The 25,032-nt window shown below is 59.9% G+C and overlaps 2 protein-coding genes across 14 annotated transcripts in view; one reads left to right on the top strand and one right to left on the bottom strand.

Moving 5' to 3' along the window:
- HSPG2 (heparan sulfate proteoglycan 2) overlaps positions 1 to 12,789 on the bottom strand; it is a 40,983-nt gene extending 28,194 nt beyond the window's left edge. For 3 of the 9 annotated variants that reach the window (XM_083877049.1, XM_083877057.1, XM_083877054.1), the window contains exons 1-16: positions 12,690 to 12,789; positions 9,262 to 9,297; positions 7,577 to 7,706; positions 6,639 to 6,725; positions 6,112 to 6,221; positions 5,965 to 6,023; positions 5,195 to 5,355; positions 4,862 to 4,987; positions 4,064 to 4,306; positions 2,791 to 2,910; positions 2,586 to 2,717; positions 1,499 to 1,643; positions 829 to 977; positions 603 to 749; positions 376 to 539; positions 129 to 305 (exon numbers count right to left, since the gene is read on the bottom strand). In XM_083877049.1, the coding sequence (XP_083733175.1) occupies positions 129 to 305; positions 376 to 539; positions 603 to 749; positions 829 to 977; positions 1,499 to 1,643; positions 2,586 to 2,717; positions 2,791 to 2,910; positions 4,064 to 4,306; positions 4,862 to 4,987; positions 5,195 to 5,355; positions 5,965 to 6,023; positions 6,112 to 6,221; positions 6,639 to 6,725; positions 7,577 to 7,706; positions 9,262 to 9,297; positions 12,690 to 12,749 (2,046 nt within the window). In that variant the 5' untranslated portion in view covers positions 12,750 to 12,789. Of the gene's footprint in view, positions 1 to 128; positions 306 to 375; positions 540 to 602; positions 750 to 828; positions 978 to 1,498; positions 1,644 to 2,585; positions 2,718 to 2,790; positions 2,911 to 4,063; positions 4,307 to 4,861; positions 4,988 to 5,194; positions 5,356 to 5,964; positions 6,024 to 6,111; positions 6,222 to 6,638; positions 6,726 to 7,576; positions 7,707 to 9,134; positions 9,192 to 9,261; positions 9,298 to 10,380; positions 10,456 to 12,689 lie in introns of those variants that run through there. The other 6 variants (XM_083877050.1, XM_083877051.1, XM_083877056.1 and 3 more) reach the window with 6 other exon arrangements.
- A 75-nt stretch (positions 12,790 to 12,864) lies between these two features.
- On the top strand, positions 12,865 to 25,018 carry LOC310918059 (proproteinase E-like). 5 transcript variants are annotated; one of them, XM_083876781.1, is made up of 10 exons: positions 12,865 to 12,904; positions 15,461 to 15,608; positions 15,686 to 15,762; positions 15,866 to 15,963; positions 16,950 to 17,084; positions 17,161 to 17,297; positions 18,161 to 18,306; positions 18,385 to 21,760; positions 22,677 to 22,766; positions 23,076 to 23,189. In XM_083876781.1, exons 2-8 carry the CDS (start codon positions 15,566 to 15,568, stop codon positions 18,604 to 18,606), a joined length of 858 nt encoding a protein of 285 aa, XP_083732907.1. In that variant the 5' UTR covers positions 12,865 to 12,904; positions 15,461 to 15,565; the 3' UTR covers positions 18,607 to 21,760; positions 22,677 to 22,766; positions 23,076 to 23,189. The 5 variants fall into 5 exon arrangements, with proteins under 5 accessions (XP_083732907.1, XP_083732906.1, XP_083732909.1 ...); XM_083876780.1 differs by lacking the exon at positions 12,865 to 12,904 and adding an exon at positions 13,049 to 13,180; XM_083876783.1 differs by lacking the exon at positions 12,865 to 12,904 and having other exon boundaries at positions 13,049 to 15,608; positions 18,385 to 18,537; positions 19,442 to 21,760.
- Positions 25,019 to 25,032: the final 14 nt, after the last annotated feature.

Genomic DNA, 25,032 nt, shown 5'->3' with positions numbered 1-25,032 from the left:
TCCACCCACTACCAGCATCACCCACCACCACCACTGTCATCATCACCCATTCATCACCAGCATCACTCATCCATCACCACTGGCATCACCTCCCCACCATCACCATCACCATCCCTTCTCATACCCACCTCGGTGAGGGGCACATGCCGCTGGTTGAGAACATCTGGCTGGGTGTCACCAGCATGCGCCCGCAGCTGCCGCCCATGGCCCCACAGCAGCAGGTCAGGGTGGGTGGTGGGCTCAGGAGGCCCCCGGCCCAGCCGGTACCGCACTCCATAGCTCACCGCTCCCCCATAGGCATCCACCTGGCAGCACAATGGGCTGTCAGTAGCCGTGCCACTGGTGTGCCCAGCCCTGACCCCACCCCGACATCACCTTGTCCCCAAGGAAGGGCTCTGGCAGTGCCCAGAAGGCATCTAGTGCCAGGAAACGGCGGGACAAGTCCAGGAGCTGGAATTCCTCAGTTCCCACATCCACATGGAGTTGGGTGGCCGAGAGCACTGGTGCAGATGGCACTGCTGGCACCGTCACATTGACACCTGCAAGGAAACACTCAGCCCCTGCTGTGTCCACTGCCCCTGTCCCTTGTCCCCACAACTCACCCTTGAAGTCATCAGGGTGGTTGAAGCGCAGGTGGAGGCGGTGGCGGTGGCGGGTGGTGGCACGGCAGGAGGTGGTGACACCAAAGCAGAAGCAGGGCAGGCAACGGGATGTCCCTGTCACCTGGAAATGGCCCTCAGGACATGGCCCTGTGGGAGACAACACAGCTGGTGATGGTGACAGAGCCACGGTGGGATTGGTGGCATGTAGGTGGGAGGGGCTGCTCACCGGGGCGGGTGACAGTGAGGATGCTGTCAGGGATGCCGAACACCATGCCCAGGGTGTTGATGGCTTCGCAGGTGTAGGCGCCTTGATCACCTTCTTTCACATCCCGGATAGTCAGGGTGCCCTCCCCAGCCTCACTCACAATCGACACCCTGTGGGGCACATTTGCTACCCAGCGCCTGGCACAAGTGGAGCCCGGCACACCTGGAAGCCACACACACTCCATGCCCAGCACATGCAGCACCTGACACACCTGCTGCTCTGCACACCCAGTACACCCAGTGCCCCACACACCCAGTACACCCAGTGCTCTCTGCACACTCATTGCCCAGCCTCAGCACAGGACCCCATTCCCACTGCACGACCAGCTACACCCAGGCCCCGCCCTAATCTCAAGCTCCTCCCATTGCCCAAGCCCCACCCACAACGGCCGCGCCTGACCCTTCCCCCGCCCACTTACCAAAACCCCGCCCATGCAGTCTACAGCCTGCATGCAAGCCCCGCCCCCAGACCCGCCCCACCACCTCAGCCCTCAAACAAACCCCGCCCATACAGGCCCCTCCCCAAATGAAAGATTCCCCCCCCAGATCACAAGTTCCTCCCATGTCAAGCCACGCCCCTTCCTCCAATCCGCAACCAGCACCCCTTAGGCCCCGGCCGCAGCCCCGCCCACCTGTGGCTGCTGGGGGTGTGTCCCCAGTTCAGGCGCCAGGTGACGATAGGGGTGGGGACACCTGTGGCTACACAGGTGAAGGTGACGGTCTGGCCTGGCACCGCCCTCACCGACTCCCGCGGCAGCGTCACCACCTGTGGGGGCACTGCCACCACCACCCAGTCATTGTCATCACCATCGGCACCACCCACACTACACAGCACCTCTGGAGGACAGGGACACTGCCACCGCCACTCCATCATTGTCACCAGCCCTACCACTGGCGCAGTCACCACCCACCCCAAGTGTCAAGGACACTGCCACCATCACCCCTGTCATTCTGGACCACCACTACCATTGGCACCACCTGCCCTGCTGGCATCCCAGGAAACTGAGACACTGGCACTGCCACCCTGTCATTGTCACCACCACTGGTACCATCTGCTCTGAGTGGCACCACTGGAAGATGGGCACACTGTCACTGCCACCCCAGACCCACCTGGGGACAGGCTCTTTGGCACTGTGTCATCAGTCCAGCTTGAGGACAGGGTCCCCAGTGTGATACCCAACCTGGTTCTGTGACATGTCCCCAGCATGGCACCACCTGGGGGCAAGCTTCCAGCACAGGGTTCCCAGCCTGATGCCATGGCACAGGCTTCCCAGTGTGGCACTGCCTGGGGACAGGGTCCCCAGTGTGACCGCCAGCACCGTGCCACAGCACAGAGTCCTGAACACAGTATCTCAGTATGGTCCTGTGGCACTGGGCATGGCTCAAGCACAGATTCCCAAGCCCAGTGCCATGGCACAATGTCCCCAGGCACAGTGTCACCCGCCTGGTACCATGACACAATGGGCCCAGCCCTGGGCTATGGCACAAGGTCCCTGGGCAGTGTCCCCAGCTTGGTGTCACAGCAAAGGGTCCCTGGCACAGCTCAAACACAGCATCCTTAGCCCTGTATCCCAAGGACAGCTTGGGCACAGTGTCCCCATCCTGGTGCCACAGTACCACATGCCCCCAGCATCACAGCATCCCTGGCACAGCACCCCCAGCCCAGCCTTGGTCCCCACATCCTCTCCCTACCAAGCTGTCCCCTCCAGTGTCACTCACCACATCCAACCTCGTCGCTGCGGTCAGGACAGTCGGGCTCCCTGTCGCACTGGTAGCTGGCTCGGATGCAGCTCCCACTGGACACGCACCGGAATTCCGCTGGTCCACATGCTGCACCAGGTGCCTTGGTGGCTGCAGGGGATCACAGCACAGTGTCAACTGTGTCCCCACGTCCTCACATGGATCCCCAAGCCCCTGTACTCACGGCAGTTGATCTCATCAGAGCCGTCGCCACAGTCGTTCTCGCCGTCGCAGCGCCAGAGCTTGAGGGCACAGTGCCCATTGTCACACTTGAACTCATTGGGCTCACAGGGGGACGGAGTGCCTGGGGAGCATGGGGCAAGTCAGCACCCAAAATCCCAGAATCAATTTAGTTGGAATGGACCTTTGAGATCATTGATGACCCAACACCACCTTGTCAACCAGACCATGGCACTCAGTGCCACATCCAGGTTTTCCTTAAACACTTCCAGGAATGGTGACTCTACCACCTCCCTGTGCCACCCCTTCCAATGCCCAGTCACCCTTTCTGTGTAGAGCTTCTTCCTAATGCCCAGCCTAAACCTCTTCTGCACACCCCAGGGCTGCGTCCTCTCATCCTGTTCCTAGTTCTCTGGGAGTGGAGTTCAACCCCCATATGGCTGCACCCTCCTGTCAGGGAGTTGTAGAGTGGTAAGGTCCCACCTGAGCCTTCTTTTCTCCAGGCTGAATTCCCCCAGCTCCCTCAGCTGCTCTTCACAGGACTTGTGCTCCAGACCCTTCACCAGCCTTGTTGCCCTTTTCAGGACATGCTCCAGCATTCCTAAATTTCAGGGCCCAGAACTGGACACAGCACTCAAGGTGTGGCCTCACAAGTGTAAAGTACAGGGGAAAAATCACTACCCTGGTCCTGCCTGTCACACCATTCCTGATCCGGGCCAGGATGCCGTTGGTCTCCTTGGCCACCCAGGCACAGCTGTCTCATGTCCAGCTGCTGTCCATCAGTGTCCCCAGATCCCTTTCTGCCTGGCCATTTTCCAGCCACTCTGTCTCCAGCCAGTAGCAATGCAGAGGTTGTTGTGACCAAAGGGCAGGATCTGGCATTCAGTCTTGTTGAACCTCACATCACTGGATTAATCCCTTGGATCCAGCCTGTCCAGGTCCCTCTGTAGAGCCCTTACCCTCCAGCAGATCCACACTTATACCCAACCTGGTGCAGATCTCAACGCCCTCACCCAGATGATCAATAAAGATATTGAACAGGACTGGGCCCAACACTGATCCCTGGGAGACACATCTGGTTACCAGATACCGACTGCACCATCTCCCAGCACTTTCTGGGCCTGGCCATCAGCCAGTTCCTAGCCCAGCACAGAGTAAACCCACCCAAACCATGGACTGCCAGCTTTTCCAGGAGTTTGCCATAGGAGACAGAGTCCAAGGCTTTGCTGAAGTCCAGGCAGAGCCTCCCCAAACCCTCGCCACCCCCCAAGACCCACCACAGGCATCCTCGTCGGAGCCGTCGGCACAGTCATGTTCTCCATCACACAGGTAATCCCGGGGGATGCAGCGCCCATCCCTGCAGGCAGCCTCGCCCCCCTGGCACCCTCTGGCTGCTGGTTTTGGGGGATGTGGGGTGAAGGGATGCAGGGGGGATGCTGGGGTGGTGCCTGCGGGGATGGTGCTCAGTGGGCGCGTGGTGGCCAGGCGAGCGGTGCTGGGGGGTGGCCGTGGGGGGGGCTCTGGGGGCAGATAAAAGGGGGGTTATGAGGGGACCTAGGAAGAATGGGGATGAAGAGGGAGGGTTTGGGTAGGGTTGGAGGAGAGGAGTGCAAGGGGGGTTTATGGGAGGATGTAGGGGCAAAATGGGGTGCAGAAGGGTTATAGAGGGAAAAAAGGGGTGTGAGGAATGTTTATTGGGGCATAGGAATAAAATAGGGGTGCAGGAGGATTAAAGTGAGAAATGGGGATGCAGAGTGGTATAGAGGGGTACACCAGACAAATGAGGGTGTGGGAAGTGTTTATGGGGTGCAGGGGGGTTGGGGGGAAATGAGGGCCCAGTGGAGTATAAGGGGGTATATGGGAAAAAAGGGGTTGCAGGGAATGTTTATGGGGGTGTAGGGGTAAAACAGAGTGATGGGGGGTTAAAGGGGGAAGTGGAGGTGCAGGAGAGTATAGGAGAGTTGTAGGCAGGAAAGGGGGTGCAGAGGGGGAATGACAGGGCCATGGGTTGGGGAATGGGGGACAGGGGGGTTCGTCAGGACAGAGGAGGTTCCAGGGGTGCTGAGCTGCCTCACCACATCCCTCCTCATCAGAGGCATCATGGCAGTCGGGTCGGCGGTCGCAGCGATATTCCACAGCCACGCACTCTCCACTCCCACAGGAGAACTCTCCCACGGTGCAAGCACGTGGCTGGGGGGTCACTGCAGCCGGGGAGGGGGTACACAGTCAGGGGGTCACCCTGAAACATCCCCCACTCGAATTTGGCCAGGGTCAATATAGGCCAGGACATGAGAGACGGTGGAATAACACGGGTTGGGATGTGGTGCTCTGAGCCCCCCAGCCCCAAACTGCTCCAGAGCACCCCAAACCCCCCTCAGGATCCCCGCAAAGCCCCTCCCCAGACTCACCAGTTCCCAGGCGACGGAACTGGAAGCCCTGGGGGGAGGTGAGGTAGGAGGCGATGGAGCCGCTGGCCAACAGGTCCCTCAGGACCCCCCCGAGCTGCGCCTCGTCCTCGTTCCCCTCTGAGCCCACATCCAGCTCCACGAACACATCCCCATCTAGTTGCCTGGGGGAAAAGGGGTCAGCACCCCAAAATAGCCACACTGCACCCCCAAATCAGCCCTGAGCCTCCAAAATGTCCACATTGCATCCCAAGAAATCCTCATCACGTCCAATCCACCCCATCACCTCCAAATGTCTCAGTCACCCCAAAAACTCGCTGCACTCCCAAAAGCTCCTCACTGCACCCAGAAATGTCCTCATTGCACCCCAAAAGCCCCTCTTGGCAATCCCAGACCATTCCCATCACCTCCAATCCACCCCAACACCCACAAAACCTCTCTATCCTCCCAAAAACCCCTCATTCCACCCCAAAACTTCCTCATTGCACCCCAAAAGCCCCTCACTGCATCCCAAAACATCCCCTTCACTTCCAATCTGAGCCTATCACCTCCAAACATCTCTACCATCCCCAAAACCTCCCTGCAGTCCCAAAAGTTCCTTGCTGCACCCCAAAACCTCTCCATTTGTATCCCAAAATCTCCCCAGACGACACCTTGCTCCCGCAGGCCCCTCTGCTCCACCTGTTTTCCAAAACCTTCTGGGCCTCCCCAAACCCTCTAAGCCCCTCTAGATTCCCCCAAGCCCCTAAAGCTCCTCAAGCCCCTCCACTCACTTGATGAAGACCACATTGACCACCTGCTCCCCAGACACTTTGTAATACTCTGACTCCAGCTGTCGGGGGGCAGAAAATGAGGGGGTCAGGATGGTCCCTTGGGTGCCCTCCACCCCCAGCAACCCCCTGAATCCCCCCAGTCCTTACTGTATCCACCACAGCCTCGGAAATCTCCCGAAATTCCTCAGAATCAGGGTCCTCCAGCCGTGAGCTGTAGTCAATGCTGCGGGTGAAGTTCACCAGTGCCCGGAAATAAACTGGAGGCAGGGAGTGCCAAAGTTGGAGGATGGGGTGTTAAAACTGGGGGGTGGCACCTGCACACCCAAAAACTTCCTCCCTGTGACCCTCACCCAGCTGTCGTCCCCCATCCAGATGTTTCTCCTGCTCCCCAGCTGTGTCCCCCTCAGTGATTGGGATCCCACCCAATGAAGCACAAGAAGAAGAAAAGTGGGGGTGCAGCAAAGGGGGATCCCCAAAAAGTGTAACTTACTGATTGGGGGGTCGTCCTCTGGCTCAGCCACCACCATGCCCGCAGGCGGGGGGCGGGGCCCAGGTGCTGCCCCCAGGGAGGAGGAGAAAGAGGAAGAGGAGGAGGATGAAGAGGAGACAGAAGTTGAGAGCAGTGCCATCAGGGACTAGCCTGGGGCCAAGTGCCATCCACAGTGTCCCCTTACCGGTGGGTGCCAGCCCACTGCTGGGAGCCGGGGTCATGACTGTCGGTGGCCTGAGAACACCACTGCCATCCTCCCCGCTGCCATCTGCTATGGGCACAGTGTGAGAGTGGCATCTGCCCACAGGGACCCTCACATGTGTGAACATCCATCCATGGTGACACACACCCACCCACTCATGGTGGCACCCAGTGCCACATTTGCCACCAAACACCACCAGATCCCACTGCCATCCACAGTGGGGAACAATGCGGTGGCACCAGGGGGGCATCCACATGACCGACACATACCATGGTGAGCATAGACCCATGGTAGCAACCATCTGGTGACGTTTTACTGCCAGATGCTGCCAGGTCACCTGTCCTTGGGACAACATGGGAGCACCCAGGGTGGTATCTACCCATGGTGACACCCACTCACAGTGTCATTTACCCACTGTGATGCTCACTCACTCAGTGCCACCCTGCCACCAGCTGCCGCCAAATCCTGGTGGCATCTGTGATGGGGACAGCACAAGTGGCACTCGCTCACAGTGACATACACCCACCAAGTGCCACTTTATCACCAGATGCCACCAGATCCAAGTGGCAACCACAATGAGGACAGTTCCAGCAGCATCCAGGGTGGCACCCACATACCCAATGCCACCTTAGTGCTGGATGCCATCAGGTCCATTTCCCATCTGTAATGGGGACAGTTGAGTGAGTGGCACCCATGGTGGCACCAACTGAGGGTGACACCCCTCATCTAGTGACATCCATTCATGTCACACCCACCCACAGTGACATCCAGCCACAGTGACTCCCAGCCCTGGTGGCACCAACTCATCCAGTGCCACCTTACCACCAGGTCCCAGTGCCATCCACAGTGGGGACTGTGCAAGTGGCACACAGGGCGGCATCAGGACCCACCCACCCTTGTGCTCCCTGGGGTCCCCTCACCTCCAGAGGCCACCAGGTCCTCGTCATCTGACAGGTGCCGGTAGTAGCGCCATCCCTGCATGTCCCTGAAGTGATCAGCCACTGTGTCTTCGGGGAAGACGTCGGCCCAGCCGTGGGCACTGCTGGTGACCTGGGGGATGGGGCCACCATGAGATGGGGCCACCCGGGGAACACAGCCCCGCGGGTGCCCAGCCACGTCACCTCGCGGCGGGGGGGAGGGGGGGGGTACAAGGGTGGGGGCACATGGTTGTGCGGTGGCGTCACCAGGAAGAGGGAGGAGGATGAGCTCATCACATACCCTCTGCATTCCTGCACCTACCGGCACCGGGACCACCGGCACCGAGACATGTGCGGGCACGGGGCATGTGTCAGGGAGCCAGGTGCGCACACGCATGTGCAGCAACACGGGAAGTGTGTGCACACATGTTTACACTGCTCCACACGTGCACTGACACAGAAATGGGTTGTTTAGTGACACGGGGACATATGTACACTGCCACACGCAGGAACCGACACGGGACGTGTGTGCATACAGATTTGCACCACAATGTGCACATGCAGACATGGGGAGAAGCATGCACAGTCACACCTGGCTGTGCACATGTTTGCACCTATGCATGTGGGAGCATGGCCACATGCATGGCCTGTCACAAGGATGTGTGCACGCTGACACATGGCTGTGCACATGCACTTGCACACTTTGTGCATGTACCAACACAAAGGCATGTCCACACCTGGCTGTGCACACGTGTTTGCACCACCACATGTGTGCACCGACATGGGGATGTGTGTGAGTGCACACACCATGGCAAGTCAGCAAGAGGGGACTGTGCACAAACACTGGCACCACCACACCTGGGCCCTGACACACATGCGTGCCCCAGCTGGGTGTGCCCTGGTGCCCACAGGTCCGTGCACACACGTGTGCAAGTGCTGCGGGTGCCTCCGCCCCGGCCCCGGCAGGAATCCGTCGCAGCAGCACTTTGCTGTGCAAACAAGCGCCGGGGGATTAAGCGGGCACTGGGGGGAATGGGACGTGGGGGGAACACAGGGGGACAAGGGGGGGACACAGGGGGGGCACACGGAACACGGATAGGAGGACCCAACACCCCAAGGGGTGTGTCTGGGGAGGCCCCTCATCGGTGTCAGCCCAGCCCTCATGCAAGGGGAAACTGAGGCACAAGCTATGTGTGCCTGGGAGGGGGGTTGGGGCTCTGCTGCTCCCCAAATGTGCACTGTGTGAGTGTGTGGATGCTCAGCCCCCACATCTCCACACATGTCCCCAGCATGTGGGTGCTCAGCCCCTACACAAACACACATGCACCGAGTGTGTGGGATCTCTGCCACCACGTCCCCTAGCTGCACACCGAGCCCGTGGGTGCCCAGCCCCTGCTCCCCAGCTCCTGGCTGCCCTGGAATCGCCCCTCACTCGTGCACCGAGCCCGTAAGTGCTCGGCCCCGGCGTCGCAGCCCCAGACCGGCAGGCGGAAGGGCAGCTGCGTGTCGGGTGTCCGGCGGTGTCCGAGCAGGGTCGGGGACAATCCCCCTCTCCGGTTACCGGAAGCCTCTCCGCGCCGCGGCCCCGCACTCCCGGACGCCTGGGCCCCCCTCCGGACACCCGGGTCCCCCCCGCTGCCGCTGGGGCACCGCGCCCGGCCGGACGCCACGGCCCCGCCGCCGCTCACATTTTCCACTCCTCGGCCCAAATCCTGCTCCGCACCCTGGGGAAAAGTGAGGGGGAAGGGGGGCGAGAAATAGAAGGTTGAGGACGTATCACCCTGCCCACCTCCCTCTTCCAAACTGCACCCCAAAGTGGGGGAACACCTCAACCTCCCTTTATTTGGGTGTCCCCCGCCAATTCGAATGTCCACCCTCACCAGTTTGGATGCTCCCCCACTAAAACCAGGATGTGGCTCCTCAAATCTTGAAGTGGCCCTCAATTCTGGATGTGTCCCGTCCCCCCCCGTCCCCCCCCCCCCCCCGTTAATTCATCCGGGCGAGGAAGAGGAGGTGACGCAGCACAAGAATAATAACCGGGGGGGGGGGGGGGGAGAATATTAATAGCAGTCCCCCCCCGGCTTATTGTTCCCCCAAGGTCATGTTAAAAGATGTTTGCTCCCTAAAAAAAACCCTCCTCCCCCCTCCCGGGGATCCCCAAGGACTGAGCCATCCTCAATTTGGGGAGATGGGGGTCACCCCAGGATTTGGGGGGGCTGCCAGCACAGCTGGTGGGATGCTGGTCCCGGGGGAGGCAGAAGCAGCTGCTCTCCCCACTCCCCCATCCCCCGCCACCCCCGGGATTTGGGGGTGAAACAGCTGCGGGGGCAAAGCCACAGCCAGGCAGGCAGGGGGGCCCCAAATATGTGTCTCCCCTCCTCCCTCCCTCCCTTGCATTCCTCCCTGTTGGCATTGCCTAATTTATCCCGAAAGGGCTTGGGCTGGGGGGAGGCTGATCTGGACGTTTTTGGGGTAAATGGGTTTTGGATAGGAGACTTTATCTTGGGGGTGTGATTTTCTGGGGGGAGATTGGTGGGGAGGTGATGGATTTTGGGGAGTGGAGATGAGCTTTGGGGGGTTGATGGGTTTTTTGGGGGGGAAATGGATTTTTGGGGGAAGAGATATAGGGTTTTTTGGGGGGAAACGGGTTAGGGGGGAAATGGAGTTTTTTTGGGGGGATAGACAGATTTTTTTTGGGGGGGAGTGGATTTTTCTGTGGGATAACAAGACTTTTGGGGGGAATGTTGGGTTTTGATGGCGAGGGGGAAACCCAGGAGTCCTGGCAAGGACCCAGCGTCTGAGCTGACCTTCCTCCCCCGCTTCCTCCTCCTCCTCCTCCTCATCCCAGCCGGGCCATCTTTGGTGATGGGAAAGAGCCGAAGGCAAGAGGCCATGTGCTCCACGGAACCGGGGGGTCCCCAAGTGCCCCCGAGTACCTCCAGGCGGCCCCTAATGCCCCCAGGTAGCCCCAAATGCCCCTAGGTGCCCCCAGGTGTGACACGAGCCTCCCCAGGAGCGCGGGGGCCCCCAAAGCAGCCTTGGCCCTGCCCCCCCTCCATGTGTGCCCCGGGCACACGAGTGTGCAAGAGCGCGCTTGCACGCGGGGAGGGTGTGCATGGGGTGTCCCCCCTTCCCCAGCCCTTCTCCCCGGGCAGGGTGATCTTATCGCACATTCCTGCTTCGCCCTCCCCTTCCCCCCCACCAAATTAACTCTTCGCAACCCTTGGGGGTGGCACCCCCATGCCCCACCCAACTCCAAACCCCTCCGTGGGCTGCGTGGGAACACCCCGCCGTGTTTGTAGGGAAATGTACAGCACAGCATCCCGGCCAGGGGTGTTATTGGGGTGCTCCGCCCGTAAATCCCCCCCTATGCCTCAGCAGAATGGGGGGTGGGGGATTGTAAAGTGGGGATCCCCCCTTTGTCCCCGCCAGCCCCCCAGACGTGGGTGGGAGCCCCACGGAAAGCTGGGGGGCCGCGCTGCCAGCACGGCCCCGAGCACAAGGCCCCTCTGTTCTCCACCCCGGGCACCCGCCCAACCCCAAACCACCCCCTTGCCCCCCTCCAACCGCGGCCCCCCCCCCCCCCACCCCACCTCCACCTCACCATCCTTCCCGCACTCCACTTAGGGACCCCCCCGTAAATCGGGAGTGCTCAGCCCCACGGCGCAAACCCCCCTGCACCCCACTAAGGGGTACCCAGAGACGTCACCTCCTGCCCCACTGCCCTCAGCAGGGTGGGGACCCCCCCAGGGACACCTCCAGACGCAGTGCCCCCCCCCCCGAGGATATTTCGGGACGGTTATTTTTAGGGTGACCGGCGCCACCATCACCTTTTAAATTTAGCTGGGGTGGGGGGGATGGGGTGGAGATGCAGACAGGGTCGGGGGGCACCCCAAAAGCAGGATGAGCCCCTATAAGTGACCCCCACCCACAGCGGGGTGTAGGGGCGAGGGGGAACTGGACAACCATAGGTGGCTTTATGGGGTGATGGGAACCATCCCTACTCTGGGGTCACGGAAGACACCGATTCCCTGAAGAAACAGGGTGGGGTGATGAGCATCCCCCCTGATTGGGACTCCTACATGGGGGTCATGGGGACCCCAGTTCCCTAGGGGTATAGAGATGGGTGACACTATGTACCCCCAGTCGCTGGGGGACCTCAAGTCCCATAGAGGACAGGCAGGGGGATCCCCATACACCCCATTCCCAGATGGGACCGGGCATGGGGAGAAGAACCCCACTTCTCCTTTGGAGGGACACTGCAATTCCCAGATGGGACAGGATGGGCCCGGTGCTCTCCATGTGATTCCGGTACAGGGGGGGACGCCCAGTCCCTTAGAGAGGGGTACAGGGGGGACACTCCAATCCCTTAAGGAACAGGGACTCCCACATCTCCTTAGTGTCCTGGGGGACCCCAATTCCGTGACAACCCTGGGATCCCTGCACCTCCTCTGCACACGTGGAGGGACACCCCAATTCCCTGAGCGGCCAGAGCACCATGCTGGGGAGTCCTGCGCTAGGGGGGGACCCCGATTCCCTTCAGGCACAGCACAACTTCTCCAACTCCTTTAGGAGACTGCAGTTCCCACAAGGATCCCCAAATCTTTCAAGAGACACAAACTACGTAGGGGACCTCAACTTCTACAAGGATCCCCAACTCCGTGGAGGGGATCCGAACTCCTCCAGGGGACCCCAGTTCCGTGGTATCCAAATACTTTAAGAGATCCCAAAATCGTGTGGGGACCCCAAGTTCTTTAAGGGCCCCAAGTGCTTCAAGGAATCCCAAAACCACAGGAGACTCACAACTGCTCTATGGAATTCACGCTCTGGGAACCCCAAATTCTGTAGGGGACCCCAGCTACAAGGAAGTACAGCTCCCGGGACCCTGACTCCTTTCGGGGATTCCAGCTCCGTGGGGAAACTCCACATCCTACAAGGGACCTCAATTCCTTTAAGAGACCCCAAGTCCGTGGGTAGAGACCCCAGCTCCCTTCAGGTACCCCAAATCCTTTAGAGGTCCCCAACTCCTTCGCAGGACCCCAACTCCTTTACGGGACCTCCCAGCTCGGCGAGGGGACCCCAACCCCGCGTGCCCGGCCCCCCCGGCCCCACTCACCACCAGGAGAGTCCCCAGCAGCAGGAGGGTCCCCAGCGCCGCCGGGCCCCGCCGCCCCATCGCGCTCCGGCCCCACTCCGACCCCGCCGAAACCGCTCCGCTCGCTCCGCTCCGGTCGCGCCGCCGCCCCGGGGCTGCCCCGCCCCCCCCGCCCGCCCCCCTCCCCCCCCCTCCCCGGCGCGCGGGGCGGGGCCACGGAGCGCGCGCCCACGGGGGTACAGGGGACACGGGGGGGGGGGGCCGTCAATGGGGACACGCGGGGGCGTAGGGGCACTGTGAGACGCCCCACGAAACTTACACAGGGACACCAGGGGGGGCACGGGGGCACAGACAGGGACGCAGGGACACCGTGGGACACCTCTGGGAACTTTTACAGGGACACGAGGGAACACGGGGAGACAACCCGGGACATTTGCAGGGACACCAGAGGGGCGCAGAGACACAGTGGAACAACTCTGGGATCTTGCACTGGGACATCCCTGGAAACGTTTGTAGGGAGACGGGGAAGTTGCGCGGGGACAAGGGGAGCAACTCTGAAAATTGATATTGAGATACGGGGTGCGTAAGGACATAGGATGACGCCCCTGGGAAATCTTGCAGGGACACCAGGGGCATACAGGGGGACGCCCGGGGGCGCCGGGACACCGTGGGATACCCCCGGGAACTTGCACTGGGACACGGGGATACGGGAGACACCCCTGGGAACTTTTGTAGGGACACGGGGGACACAGGGGGCAACTCTGTGAACTTATGCTGGGACAGGAGGTATATGGGGACACGGGGGGACACCCCTAGGAACTTTTAGGAGGGCAGGAGGGTGCGTAGGGACATGGGGGTACAGGGGTGATCACCTCTGGAAACCTATACTGGGACACGTGGGTGCATGGGGACACCATGGGGCAGCTGTGGGAATTTGCACAGGGACACGGGGGTGCATGGGGACAGCGTGGGACACTGCTGGGACCTTTATGAGAACACAAGTGTGGGAGGAGAACGGGAGTGCACCCCTGCGAACTTTTACAGGGACATAGGGTGCAGAGCATCATGGACCATCTGTAGGAATATTTACGGAGACAACAGGGTTGTATAGGGACACGGGGGCCACCTCTGGCCAGTTGCAGGATGACACGGGGATGCGTGGGGACACTGTGGAGCAGCTGTAGGAACTGTTATGGGGACACGGGGCTACACGGGGATCACCTCTGGGAACTTTTACAAAGACATGGGAGTGCATGGGAACACCTTGGGACACCCTGGGAACTTTTATGGGGACACACAGGTCACCTCTGGGAACTTCTACAGGGTCATGGGGGTATGTGGGGACACTGGAGGGGCATGGAGGACTCCTGTGGGAACTTCCACGAGGGTTCTGGGGTGCGTGGGGACCCCACAGCCCCCCAGGCATGTGAGGAAGTTTGGGAGCAATGGGAGACATGGGGTTATAGGGACTCTGGGAGTACTGGGGAGTGTGGGGGCTATGGGGGCACAAGGGAGTTATAGGAATTACAATGGGACATGGGGGGAGCTATGGGAGTACAAGGTTGTGGAGCAGAGAGAAGACTATGGGGGAACAGAGGGGCTATAGGGGCTATGGGGATAGCAGGGTGAGGGGCTGTATGGACACTGAGGTTTAGGGTCTATGGGGGCACCAGGGACATAAAGTGATACGGGGGGAGGGGCTACAGGGGCAGAGGGGGGCTTGTGGGAGTTATTGGGGCACAGGACAATATATGTGGGTGTATGGGGAACACAAGGAGCATGGCAGATATGGGGGTGCCATGGGGGCACAGGCATTTATGGAGTCTAGGGGGCGATTATAAGGGCTATGGGTTCTGGGAGTTGTATATGAGGGCCAGGGAGGTCAGAGTGGGCTATCAGGCGCATAGGGAATATGGGGGCAGAGAGGCCACGGGCTCTGGGAGGGGGTGTATGTGGGGGCCAGAGGGGCTGTATGGGAACATGGGGGATATGGTGGGCACAAGGCTGGTTAGAAGGGGCTATGGGGCGAGTAGGGGTGATCAGGGGGGCTGTGAGGGCACAGGGATAGTTGTAGGTGCTGTGGGGTCTGGGAGGAGGGATAAGTGGGGCCATATGGTCCATTGGGGCTATAGGGGCCATAGGGACCATATGGGGACCAGAGGCATGGGGACTATGGAGGGCACCTGGGGTGGTTGTAGGAGCTATGGGGGTCCAGGAGGGGAGGATATATGGGGCACTGAGTCCACGGAGGCTATAGGAGCCATATGGGTACATCAAAGGCACAGGGAATGTGAGGGAAGAGGGCTTGTTATAGGGACTTGGGGGCTCTAGGGGCCAGGGGGTGGGAGGGATAGATGGGGGCCTGAGGCACCTTGGGGGGCCACCAGGGGCACAGGGAATGTGGGGACTATGGGGGGCATGGGGTGGTTATGGTGACTATGAGGGTACAGGGGGGTCGTAAGGGCTCTGGGAGGCACAGAGGTGACCGTGGGGTCTGTGGGGGGCACTGGGGTAGTTGTAAGGGCTATGGGGCATACAGAGAGGTATGGGGACTCTGGGGGGCATAGGAGTTGGGTCATCGGGGCTAAGAGGGGGCACAGGAGCAGTTAGAAGGACTGTGGGGGGCACTGGGGGACCAGAAAGCCTAGGGGGGACATGGAGCTCTCTGGGCGGGTACACATGAGGTACAGAGGCAGTAGGGGACAAGGGGGTTTGGGATCTGTACAAGGTTGGCTGGGTGCCAGTGCCACGTCCCCCCAAGGCCAAGGTTAATGTTTAACCCCCCCACCAAGATCCAGCTGGGCACCGGGTGCCCATTCCCAGGGGTGCCCTTGAGTGCTTCCGATACTGGCGGGGATTTAAGACTGGCAGGTGCCTGAGACAGCCACACTCGAGCCATGGCTGCGATGCTAAGCCTCGTCCTGCTGCTGGTGGCTGGCGGTGAGGTGTCCCCTGACCCCCTCCGTGTCCCCAGGCTCGGGCGGGTGCCCAGTGGGTGACAGTGTTGTGTCCTGCAGGTGTTCGTGCCGCGGTGCTGCCGGATTCCCGGGTGGTCAATGGGCAAGATGCGGAGCCCTACAGCTGGCCCTGGCAGGTGAGGGGACAGGGGCATGGGGTGTCTCCGTGGCTCTGGTACAGGAGGGGGACGCTCTGTGTGGGGGGATGGTGTCACCCAGTGGTGTCTCCCCCCCACCCAGATCTCGCTGCAGTACGAACGGGACGGCACCTTCCGTCACACCTGCGGGGGCACCTTGATCGCTGCCAACTGGGTGATGACGGCTGCGCACTGCATCTCGTGAGGGTGCCAGGGCTGGGGGCACGCAGGAGGGCTGCAAGGATGGGGCTGGGGGTCCAAGGTGGAGTGCAGAGAGCTGTATGGAAGGGATGCAGAGTGCAGAGATGGGTGTTAGGGTGCAAATGGATGTTGGATACACGGGTGGGTGTGGGGATGGTGCAGGAAGGGTACAGAAGGGCTTCAGAGTGCAGGGATGGGTGCGTGGAGGGATGCAGGGGTCAGTACAGGAGGGATGCAGAGGGGCATGGGGGATAGGGAAGGCTCATGGGGGTGTAGGGAAGGGTGCAAGGTGGAGAGGTGGGTGTTGTGTGAGTTCAGGGTGCATGGGAGTACAGAAGGACTGCAGGAGGAGCACAAGGTGCAGGGATGGGTGCAGGAGGGGATGTGGGGTGCAGGGATGGGTGCTGCAGTGCAGGGATGGATGCAGAAGGGTCAGGGTGCTGGCAGGTGTAGGGACAGAGCATGGACAGAGTGCAAGTGGGTGCTGAGGTGCAGGAGGGGTGCAGGGGAATGCAAGAGTGCAGGGATAGGTGCATGGAGAGGGTTCATGGGGGTACAGCAGAGTCCTGGCTACAGGAGGGGTACAGTGGGGTGCAGGGAAGGACTCCTGAGTGCAAGATGGAGTTCTGGGAGCAGGGAGGGCATTCAGGGTGAGGGAGGGTTGCCACATGCATGGAAAGAGTGCATGGATGGGGTGAAAAGTGCAAAGTGGATGCAGAGATGACGTGCAGTGCAGGATGGGTGCAGGGAGGAGGCTGAGAAGGCAGGGATTGAATTTGGGAGCAGAGAGGGTGCATGCGGAGGTGCAGAGGAGATTGGGTTCAGGGTGCAGAGAGGTGAGTTTGGGTGCAGGTTTGGTGCATGTAGAGGTGCAAGGAGGTGATTTAGGGTGCAGGGCAGAACGTTTGGCTGCTTGAAAAGGTCTCGGATGCTGGAGGGATGCTGAGGAAGGGCCGCACCCGCTGACCTCCCCGCTTTCCTGGCAGCAAATCCCGCACGTACCAGGTGGTGCTGGGCGAGTACGACATGAGCGCCGGCGAGGGCCACGAGCAGCACATCCCTGTGAACTCCGATGACATCTTCGTGCACCCCAAGTGGCTCAGCTTCTGCGCGGCCTGCGGGTGAGCGGGGTCCATGGGGGACTGGGGACGCCATGCCTCCCCCGGCCGCCCCTCTAACCCGTGTCCCTGCGCGCAGCAATGACATCGCCCTGATGAAGTTGCAGCGTCCGGCCGTGCTCTCAGCGGAGGTGCAGGTGGGGCAGCTGCCGCCCGCCGGCTCCATCCTGCCCAATGGGTACCCCTGCGTGCTCAGCGGCTGGGGACGGCTCACCAGTGCGTCTGGGGAGCGGGAGGGAGGGCAGAGACAGGCAAACACGGAGGAATGGGTGGGGAGCTGGGTGGAGGCATGGAGGCATACATGGGGAAATGGATGGGAAGATGGAGGGAGGGATGGGAGATGGAGAAATGGGGAGATGGATGGGGGATGGATGGAGAGGTGGAGGGATGGCTGGGGAGGTGGCTAGAGAGGTGGGTATAGGGATGGATGGGGGGATGGTGAAGGGTTGGAGAGATATATGGGGAAATGGATGGGAAGATAAAGGGAGGGATGGGGGATGGAGAACTGGGGAGATGGATGGGGAATGGTTGGGGAGATGGAGGGAGGGGATGAGGGATGGCTGAGAATTGGTTGGACATAGGGGATGGATAGAGGGATTGATAGATGGGGGATGGATGGGGAGATGGAGGGAGGGAAGGATGGGGAGATGGCTGAAGGTATGGGGAGGTAAGAGAGGGTTGGGTGGAGGGATAGAGGAACAGATGGAGTGATGAATGGGGAAGTGGAGGGAGGGTTGGAGGGATGGAGGGATAGAAGGATTGAAGAATGGATGGAAATATGAAGAGATGTTTAGGAAGATGGTTGGAGGGATAGATGAGGGATGAGTGCAAGGAGGAATACAAAAGGGGTGGAGAAATGCATGGGGAGATGAAGAGAAGAATGGAAGCATTCAGGGATGGAGGGACAAAAGGAGGCCTGGAGGTCTTGAAGGATGCAGAGGTGGATGAATGTGGGATGAATGGAAGGAAGATGGGTAGATGTAGAATGGATAGAAGGAAGGTGGATGGATGGATGCATGGATGGATGGATGGATGGATGGATAGCCATGGGGAGACCCTGAGCTGCCCTGATCCCACAGCTGGGGGGTCGCTGCCAGACCGGCTGCAGCAGGCAGAGCTGCCTGTGGTGGACTATGAGCACTGCACCCAGTCTGACTGGTGGGGGGCCCTGGCCATCCGCCAAACCATGATCTGTGCTGGAGGCGCTGAGAAGGCCGGATGCAATGTGAGTATTGTGCCAGGACGGAGGGGGTCACATCCTGGGCCCCCTATGGTACTGACCCTGCCTCATCCCACACTTCAGGGCGACTCCGGGGGCCCCCTGAACTGCCAGGCTGAGGATGGGACCTGGGAGGTCCATGGCATTGCCAGCTTCGTGTCGGCCCTGGGCTGCAATGCCGCCAAGAAACCCACCGTGTTCACCCGTGTGTCCGCCTTCGAGGACTGGATTGCAGAGGTGGACAGAGGCTGCCAGGGTGCCAGAGAATGGGATACTGGGTTGTTAGGGTGCAAGGGTGTCAGATAATTGGGATATCATGGTGTCAGGATGCCAGGGAACTTGGGTACTGTGATACTGGGGAACTGGGATGCCATATCAGGGTGCTGAGTGCCAGGGCAATGGGCTACCAGGGCTCTGGGGTGCTGGGGTACCAGAGCATCAGGGGGAAAAAGGGCCAGGCTGCTGGGCTGCCAGGTGAGGAGGTATCAGGCGTCACAGTGCCACAAGTGCCCTGGTAAAAGGGCTCTGGGGTGCTGGAATGCTGGAGTACCAGGGTACCAGGCTGCTGGGTGCCAGGGCACAGATGTGCCACAGCACAGGGGTGCTTGGGTATCATGGAGCTGAGAAAAAGAGCTCTGAATTGCTGGGATGCCAGGGCAATGGGGGCCAGGGGGTAAGGAATCAGGGTACCATGGCACCAGGTGTCTGGGGTGCCAGATTGCTGGGCTGCCAGGATGACAGTTTGCCAGAGCTCTGGCTAGGGTGATGGGATGCCAGGGTACCAGAGTGCTGGGTTCTAGGTTGCCAGGGAATTGGGGTGTCAGGATGCTGGGGTGCCAGGGAACTGAGGTATCAGAAGACTGGGGTGCCAGGATGACATGGTGTAAGTGTACCAGGACTCAGGGATACTGGGGCATTGGAGTGCTGGGGTGCCAGGGCTCCGGGGTTCCAGGGGTCTGGGTTATTGGGGTGCCATGATGATGGGGTGCTGAGCTGCTGGGCACTGATGTGTCAGGCTCTTGAGGTGTTGGGATACCATAGTGCTGAGATGACAGAGTGCTGGGGTGTTGGGTTCTTAGAGTGTTGGGGTGTCAGGGTGTTGGGGTACTGTCGTCCTGTCTTAGAAGCTTCTCCCTTCCAGACCATCAGAGACAACTGAGTGTGGCAGTGTCCTTGTCATCAACCCCTCCGCCTGGCACCAGCCAAATAAACAACCAACAGCTGACATCAGTGTGGCCCTGTGCTGGGGAGGGGTCTGGGAGCAGCAAGGGCTGCAGCATTACCAGTGGATAGTACTGGCAGCACCCAGATATGCCCAATGTCATAGGGATGGACACCCAGAGGTACTCAGACACAATGGGGATAGACACTGAGAGGTGCCCAGACACCACAGGGATGGGCACCTACAAGTGCCCAGACGCTTTGGAGATGGCACCCTCAGATACTCAGAACCCATAGGGATGGGTATCCAGGTGCCATGGGGATGGGTAGCCTCAGACACTCAGGTAACATGGTGCCAAGCACCCCAAAGTGCCCCGTGCCATGGGCATGGGCACCCTGCTGCCAAAGGCACCCCAAGACACATCAGTGCAGTGGCTCTGGGTGCCCTGAGGACATAAGGATGGCCCCAGTGCCACGGTGATGGGCACCCAGTGACGTCCTGTCCCCCCATGGGGCTGGGCCCCCTCGAAGCTGAAGTATGGCCCCCTTGGGGTGCCCCAGGGCTGGATGCCCATGACCGTGACCCTCCTGGCCTGGCCGTCGCTTCGCAACCGCCAGCACCAGCGCGTGACCAGTGAACAAAGAGCCCTTTCACCAGCGCCCCCGCTGTGACCAGCAGCCTGGGACCCCCCAATGGGGCACCCCAGGGCCCTCCCCCCCCACACAGAGACCCCACAACCATGGGTTCTGCAGCACCCCCCAATTCCCACTGGGATCTGGGTGGAAAATTCCAGCACCAGGGCTGTATAAGTTTTATGGGCCCCTTGTCACCATGTCCTTGGAGACCTTTGCTCTCCCGGTGGCCCTGGCGTCACCTGCCCCGGCAGCCCCTTGCTATCACCGGCCCTTTGCTCCAGGAGAGGGGGAGGCTGAGCTCCCCCAACTCGTGACACCCTTGCACAAGTTGGGGCCACCTGGCAGAGGCTCAGAATGGCAGAAAAGGTGACCCAGCCCAGCACAGGGGGTGAGAGTGGAAGGCACCAGCTGTGACCCCGGCGCAATTGGCATGAATTGTTGGCAGGATGGCACTGGGTGATGAGCCCTTTTGGGTGCAATCACCCTGGGGTGGCAGTGGGGTGCCAGGAGTGCTACAGGAGTGTAGCATTGCCAGGGAGCTGGTGTGGGGCTGTGGGACTTGTGTGGGTATTGTGGGACTGGTGTAGGTGTCATGGGACTGGTGTGGATGGTGTGAGACTGCCATGGGTGCTACAAGCATGGCATGAGCGCTGTGATACAGGTGGTACACACCTGGCAGAGGTCCTGTGAGCCTGTCATGAGTGCTGTGTGTGGGATGGGTGCTGTGGGGATGGTATGGCTGCTATGAGAGAGGAATGGGTGCTGTGAGACTGCCCTGGGCAATACAAAGAGTAGTGTGAGCCTGCCAGGGGTGTTGTGAGCAGGATATGGGTGCTGTGAGCCTGGCACAGATGGTGCAATCCTGGGATGGGCTCTGAGAGCCTGGCATGTGTTCCATGGATGAGGGATGGGTGCTGAGTGTGGGATGGCTGCTGTGAGCTGGGTATGGGTGGTGCGAGCCTGCCAAAGAGTCTACAAGGTTGGCAAAGGTGCTGTTAGCATGGCATGGGTGGTCCACACCTGGAGAAGGTGAGGAGTGAGCCTGGAATTGGTGCTGTGGGACTGATCCAGGTGTTACCAGAGTGACAAGGGTGCTGTGAGCCTGTACATGTGTTATCAGTGTGACACCCATGCTGTGAGTGTGATACAGGTGATATCAGTGCAACACGGGTGCTGCCAGCCTGGTCCTGCTATTGCGGGCATGGTGTGGGTGCTGCGAGTCTGGCACCAGTGCTGTGGCTGGGCTTGGGACCTGCGAGCCTGGCACGGGTGCTGCGAGCCTGGCACTGGCGCTGCAGGGTTGGCACAAGCACTGCAAGCCTGGCACAAGTGCTGTGAGCCTGGCGTGGGCACTAGGAGGCTGGCAGGGGCGCCGGGAGGCTGGCAGGGGCACCGCGAGCCTGGCATGGCCCCTCAGCCCCCCGGGGCAGCTCCTCCCTCGCCGGTGGTGCCAAGCGGCTGCGAACCCCCCGTGTCCGTGTCCGTGGCCTCTGGCCGGACCCACCCCCGCCGGGTGACTCAGCCCGAGAAGCTTTTCCTTATATAACGCAGCACCGCGCGGAGCCCCACGGAGCGGCCCCTGCCTCAGTTTCCCCTCGCCGGGGCGTCACTGTCACTGCTGCCACAGCCAACGCTGCCATGTGGATGGTGTCACCGCCGGTCGGTAAGTGTCACCTGGATGCAGCTTGGCCCCTTTGCGAGGTGCCCCCATCCCTAAAAATCATCATTTGTCGGGGGTTAGTAGAAAAGTTAGGGTTATCAGGGCAGAAAACTGTAAAATACATGAACTGCCCCCCCCCAATAGGTTAACTTTGCACTTCCTGTGACTGAATCCCTTTTCCCTGCGCCTTTGGGCTGGGGGGAGGGGGGGGGGGGGGCAGAGAGTGTGAGATAGCCCTGGGGGCACAATGCCCTGGTAACGCACCTGGGAAGAACCAAAATCACCTTGCTTTTTCCCCAAAGTAGTGAAAAAAGCAGCGGGAGCGGTGCAGGGCTAAGGAATTCCCTCCCATCCCGGCACTTTGATTTTGGGTCGAGAAGTGCGAGGAACCGGCGAGTTTGAGAGCCCCGGCAGTGCCCGGGTGCCGTGACGCTCACAGGTGCCTGGATCCGGTGCTGCGACAGCTCCGGAACATTCCCAGGGCCCCGATCCTGCCAGCGCTGGGAAGGGACGGCAAATCCTCAAATCGTAAAATTTAGTTTTCGAAGATTCCAAACTCACCCCAAAATAAGGGAAAAAGGTGGGGCGTAGCAACCCAGCACGGCCTCAGACCCCTCAAAAATCCCTGGTTCCCGTAAAAGCAGGAGCGCCTGTCCAGGGCTCAGGGGGGATTTTCTCGGCTTAGCCCGTGCCGGCGGCTGCGGGCGCGGTGTCCAAAGGTCGCTCTCGCCGCGGCGCCCGGAGCCGCCGACCCCCGGCACCTATGCTCTCCTGCGGTTCTTCCTGGTTTTCCCACCTGGGGAGCTGTTCTGGTGGCACTCCGGCAATGAGCCCGCGCGGGCTCGGCCCGGAGCAGCTCGGGGGGGCTCTGAGGGTGCTCGGGGGGTTTGTCTTGCTCTGACGTCCTGTTTTCTTTCAGATGAAGGATCTGCCTGGCTTTGGGACACGGCAAAGGCGGGGGGCAAAGGACAGGACCCTTAAATTCTTTCCCTAAAGCTTAGCCCGATAGGTATATAAGATCCATAGAGCTTAAACCGGGGTTGGTTTTTAGTCTAAGCTTGGGTTTGGCTTAATTTGTCTTTATTTTACTATGCTTTATGGTTCTTTTATTAATTTCTTTGCTTTTTTGGCCTCTTTTATTCAATTTTTGGCCACTGGTGGGAAGCTCAGCAGCAGAGCTTGCACAAATCAATCCTTGCTGCTTCCTAAACAGATTTTGGGGGATTTTGGTTTGAGGAGGGGAAACCTCTGCACCAACCTGGTATGTTTTGGGGGGGCTGCAGCCCCTCCCTGGTTGGAACACGGTGGGGGGTTGTAGGTATTTTCCAGTCCACCAAGAAGCTAGTGCTGAGCGAGCAAGCAGGACGAGGAAGGGCACTGGAATTCCTCCGGAAAAACGCTGCCAACGGGCTTTCTGTGGCCAACCTCCTGGCTGGGCTTTCCTCCATCCTCTGCAGCGTCAACAGGTGGGGGAAACTAGGAAAAACGGGGTGAAAAATGGGGCTGGGGAGTAGGGGCTACCCTGGTTTTGGTGTCTCTGTGGCCAAGCTGTTGGCCAGGCTCCCCTCCAGCCTCTGCAGCATCAATAAGTGGGGAACAAAAGGGGGAAATGGGATGAAAAGAGAGGAAATGTGGCAAAAAAGATGCACAGAAGTGGGGGTCGCCCTGGTTTTTCTGGAAAAAGGGGAAGATGGGAGGGCAGAGATGGTAGAAAAGTGTGGTTTGCCCTAGTTTGCTGGAAAAAGAGGGAAAGGGGGGTAGGAGGTGAAAATGGGGTGGGAAAGTATGGGGCTGGGTGGTTTTGCTGGAAAAATGAAGTCTTGGGGGGGAAAAGGGGAATAAGAAGTAGGAGACACGGTGGTTTGGCTCTCTTCATGGTCAAAGGCTCCTCACCTTTGGCCTCTGCAGCATCAGTAGATGAGGAGGGAAAAGTGGAGGAAATGGGCTGAAAAGGGGTGAAGAGGGTTGAGAAGTGGGAGTCACCCCAGTTTTTCTGGAAAATGGAGGAAATGTGATGAAAAAGGAGGAAATAAAGTGAAAAGGGCGTAAATGTGGTGAAAAAGAGTTGTGAAGTGGGGGTCACCCTAGATCTGCTCCTTCCATAGCTAACCTCTGAAGTCAGGCTGTCACGATCCAAAGTAGGGCTGGGGGAGGGGAACTGGAAAAAAAAAAAAAAAAAAAAAAAAAAAAAAAAAAAAAAAAAGGGATAAAAAAGTAGGCTGCAAAGTGGGGGTCATCCCTGCTTTTGTTGGAAAAATGGGGGAAATAGGGCAAAGACAGAATGAAAAGTGGAGATCACCCCAGTTCTGCTTCCTCTGTGGCCAACCTGGTGGCTGGGCTTACCTCCATCCTCAATAGCTGGGGTAAACAAGAGAGAAATGGGGTGAAACAGTGGGCAACAGGGGCTGAATAGTGGGGTTCCCCCACCCAGGCAATACCAGTACTCCTGCTGGCTGCTGCTCCTGGGCTTCCTGCTGGATCTGGCTGACGGGGCCGTGGCCCGGCAGCTTGACGCCTGCTCAGCATTGGGTGAGTGCGTCTCCCCCAGCCCAGGGGTGACCTGCAGGGTGTCCCCTGTACCTGGTGTCCACCTGGCACCTGCCCCTTGCTGCCCCCACAGGTGCCAAGCTGGATGACTTTGCCGATTTCACCACGTTTGGGCTGGGCACGGCACTGTTGCTGCACCCCGAGGGTGTGCTGGAGGGGCTGTTGACCCTTGCCTACGTGCTGGCTGTCTTTGCCCGCCTCTGCTTCTTCTCCAGTGGTAAGATGAACCCCTGGGGGTTGGCAGTTTGGGGTTTTGCCCCCCACATTGAACTCCTGACACCCCACAGGGATCCCCTTCACCTACCGGGGGCTGCCCTGCCCCTACGCCTCAGCGTTGCTGGCCAGCACCTTCCTGCTCACCGGGGGACACATAGCCCTGCTCCGCGTCGCTGCAGCTGCCATGATCCTGTTCATGGCCGACTGTGGCTTCTACCCCCATGACAGGGTACTGGAGTCACAGCTCTGGAAGAAACTGGTTTATGCTGGAGGTAAGGATGGGGATGAACCTCTCGGAATGGTGTAGGGGGAGGAAGAGCAGATCCCCAAGGATTTTCCTGCTCTGTAGGGGTGGTGGCTGTCCTGCTGGCACCGACGGTGGTGGCTGCGGTTTATTGCCTGGCCTGGGCCACGTCCTACATCGTCTTCCCTTTCGCCCTCTGGAGCTGCAAGGCCTGAGCCCTCCCTAGAGCCTAGTAAAGCCTTCCTCATCCTCATCCTTATCTTCCTCA

The sequence above is a fragment of the Zosterops lateralis genome (genome assembly GCF_965231275.1).
Source record: "Zosterops lateralis genome assembly, chromosome: 22".
In the NCBI taxonomy this organism is placed as follows: domain Eukaryota; kingdom Metazoa; phylum Chordata; class Aves; order Passeriformes; family Zosteropidae; genus Zosterops; species Zosterops lateralis.
This window is presented reverse-complemented; position numbering and strand designations above follow the sequence as displayed.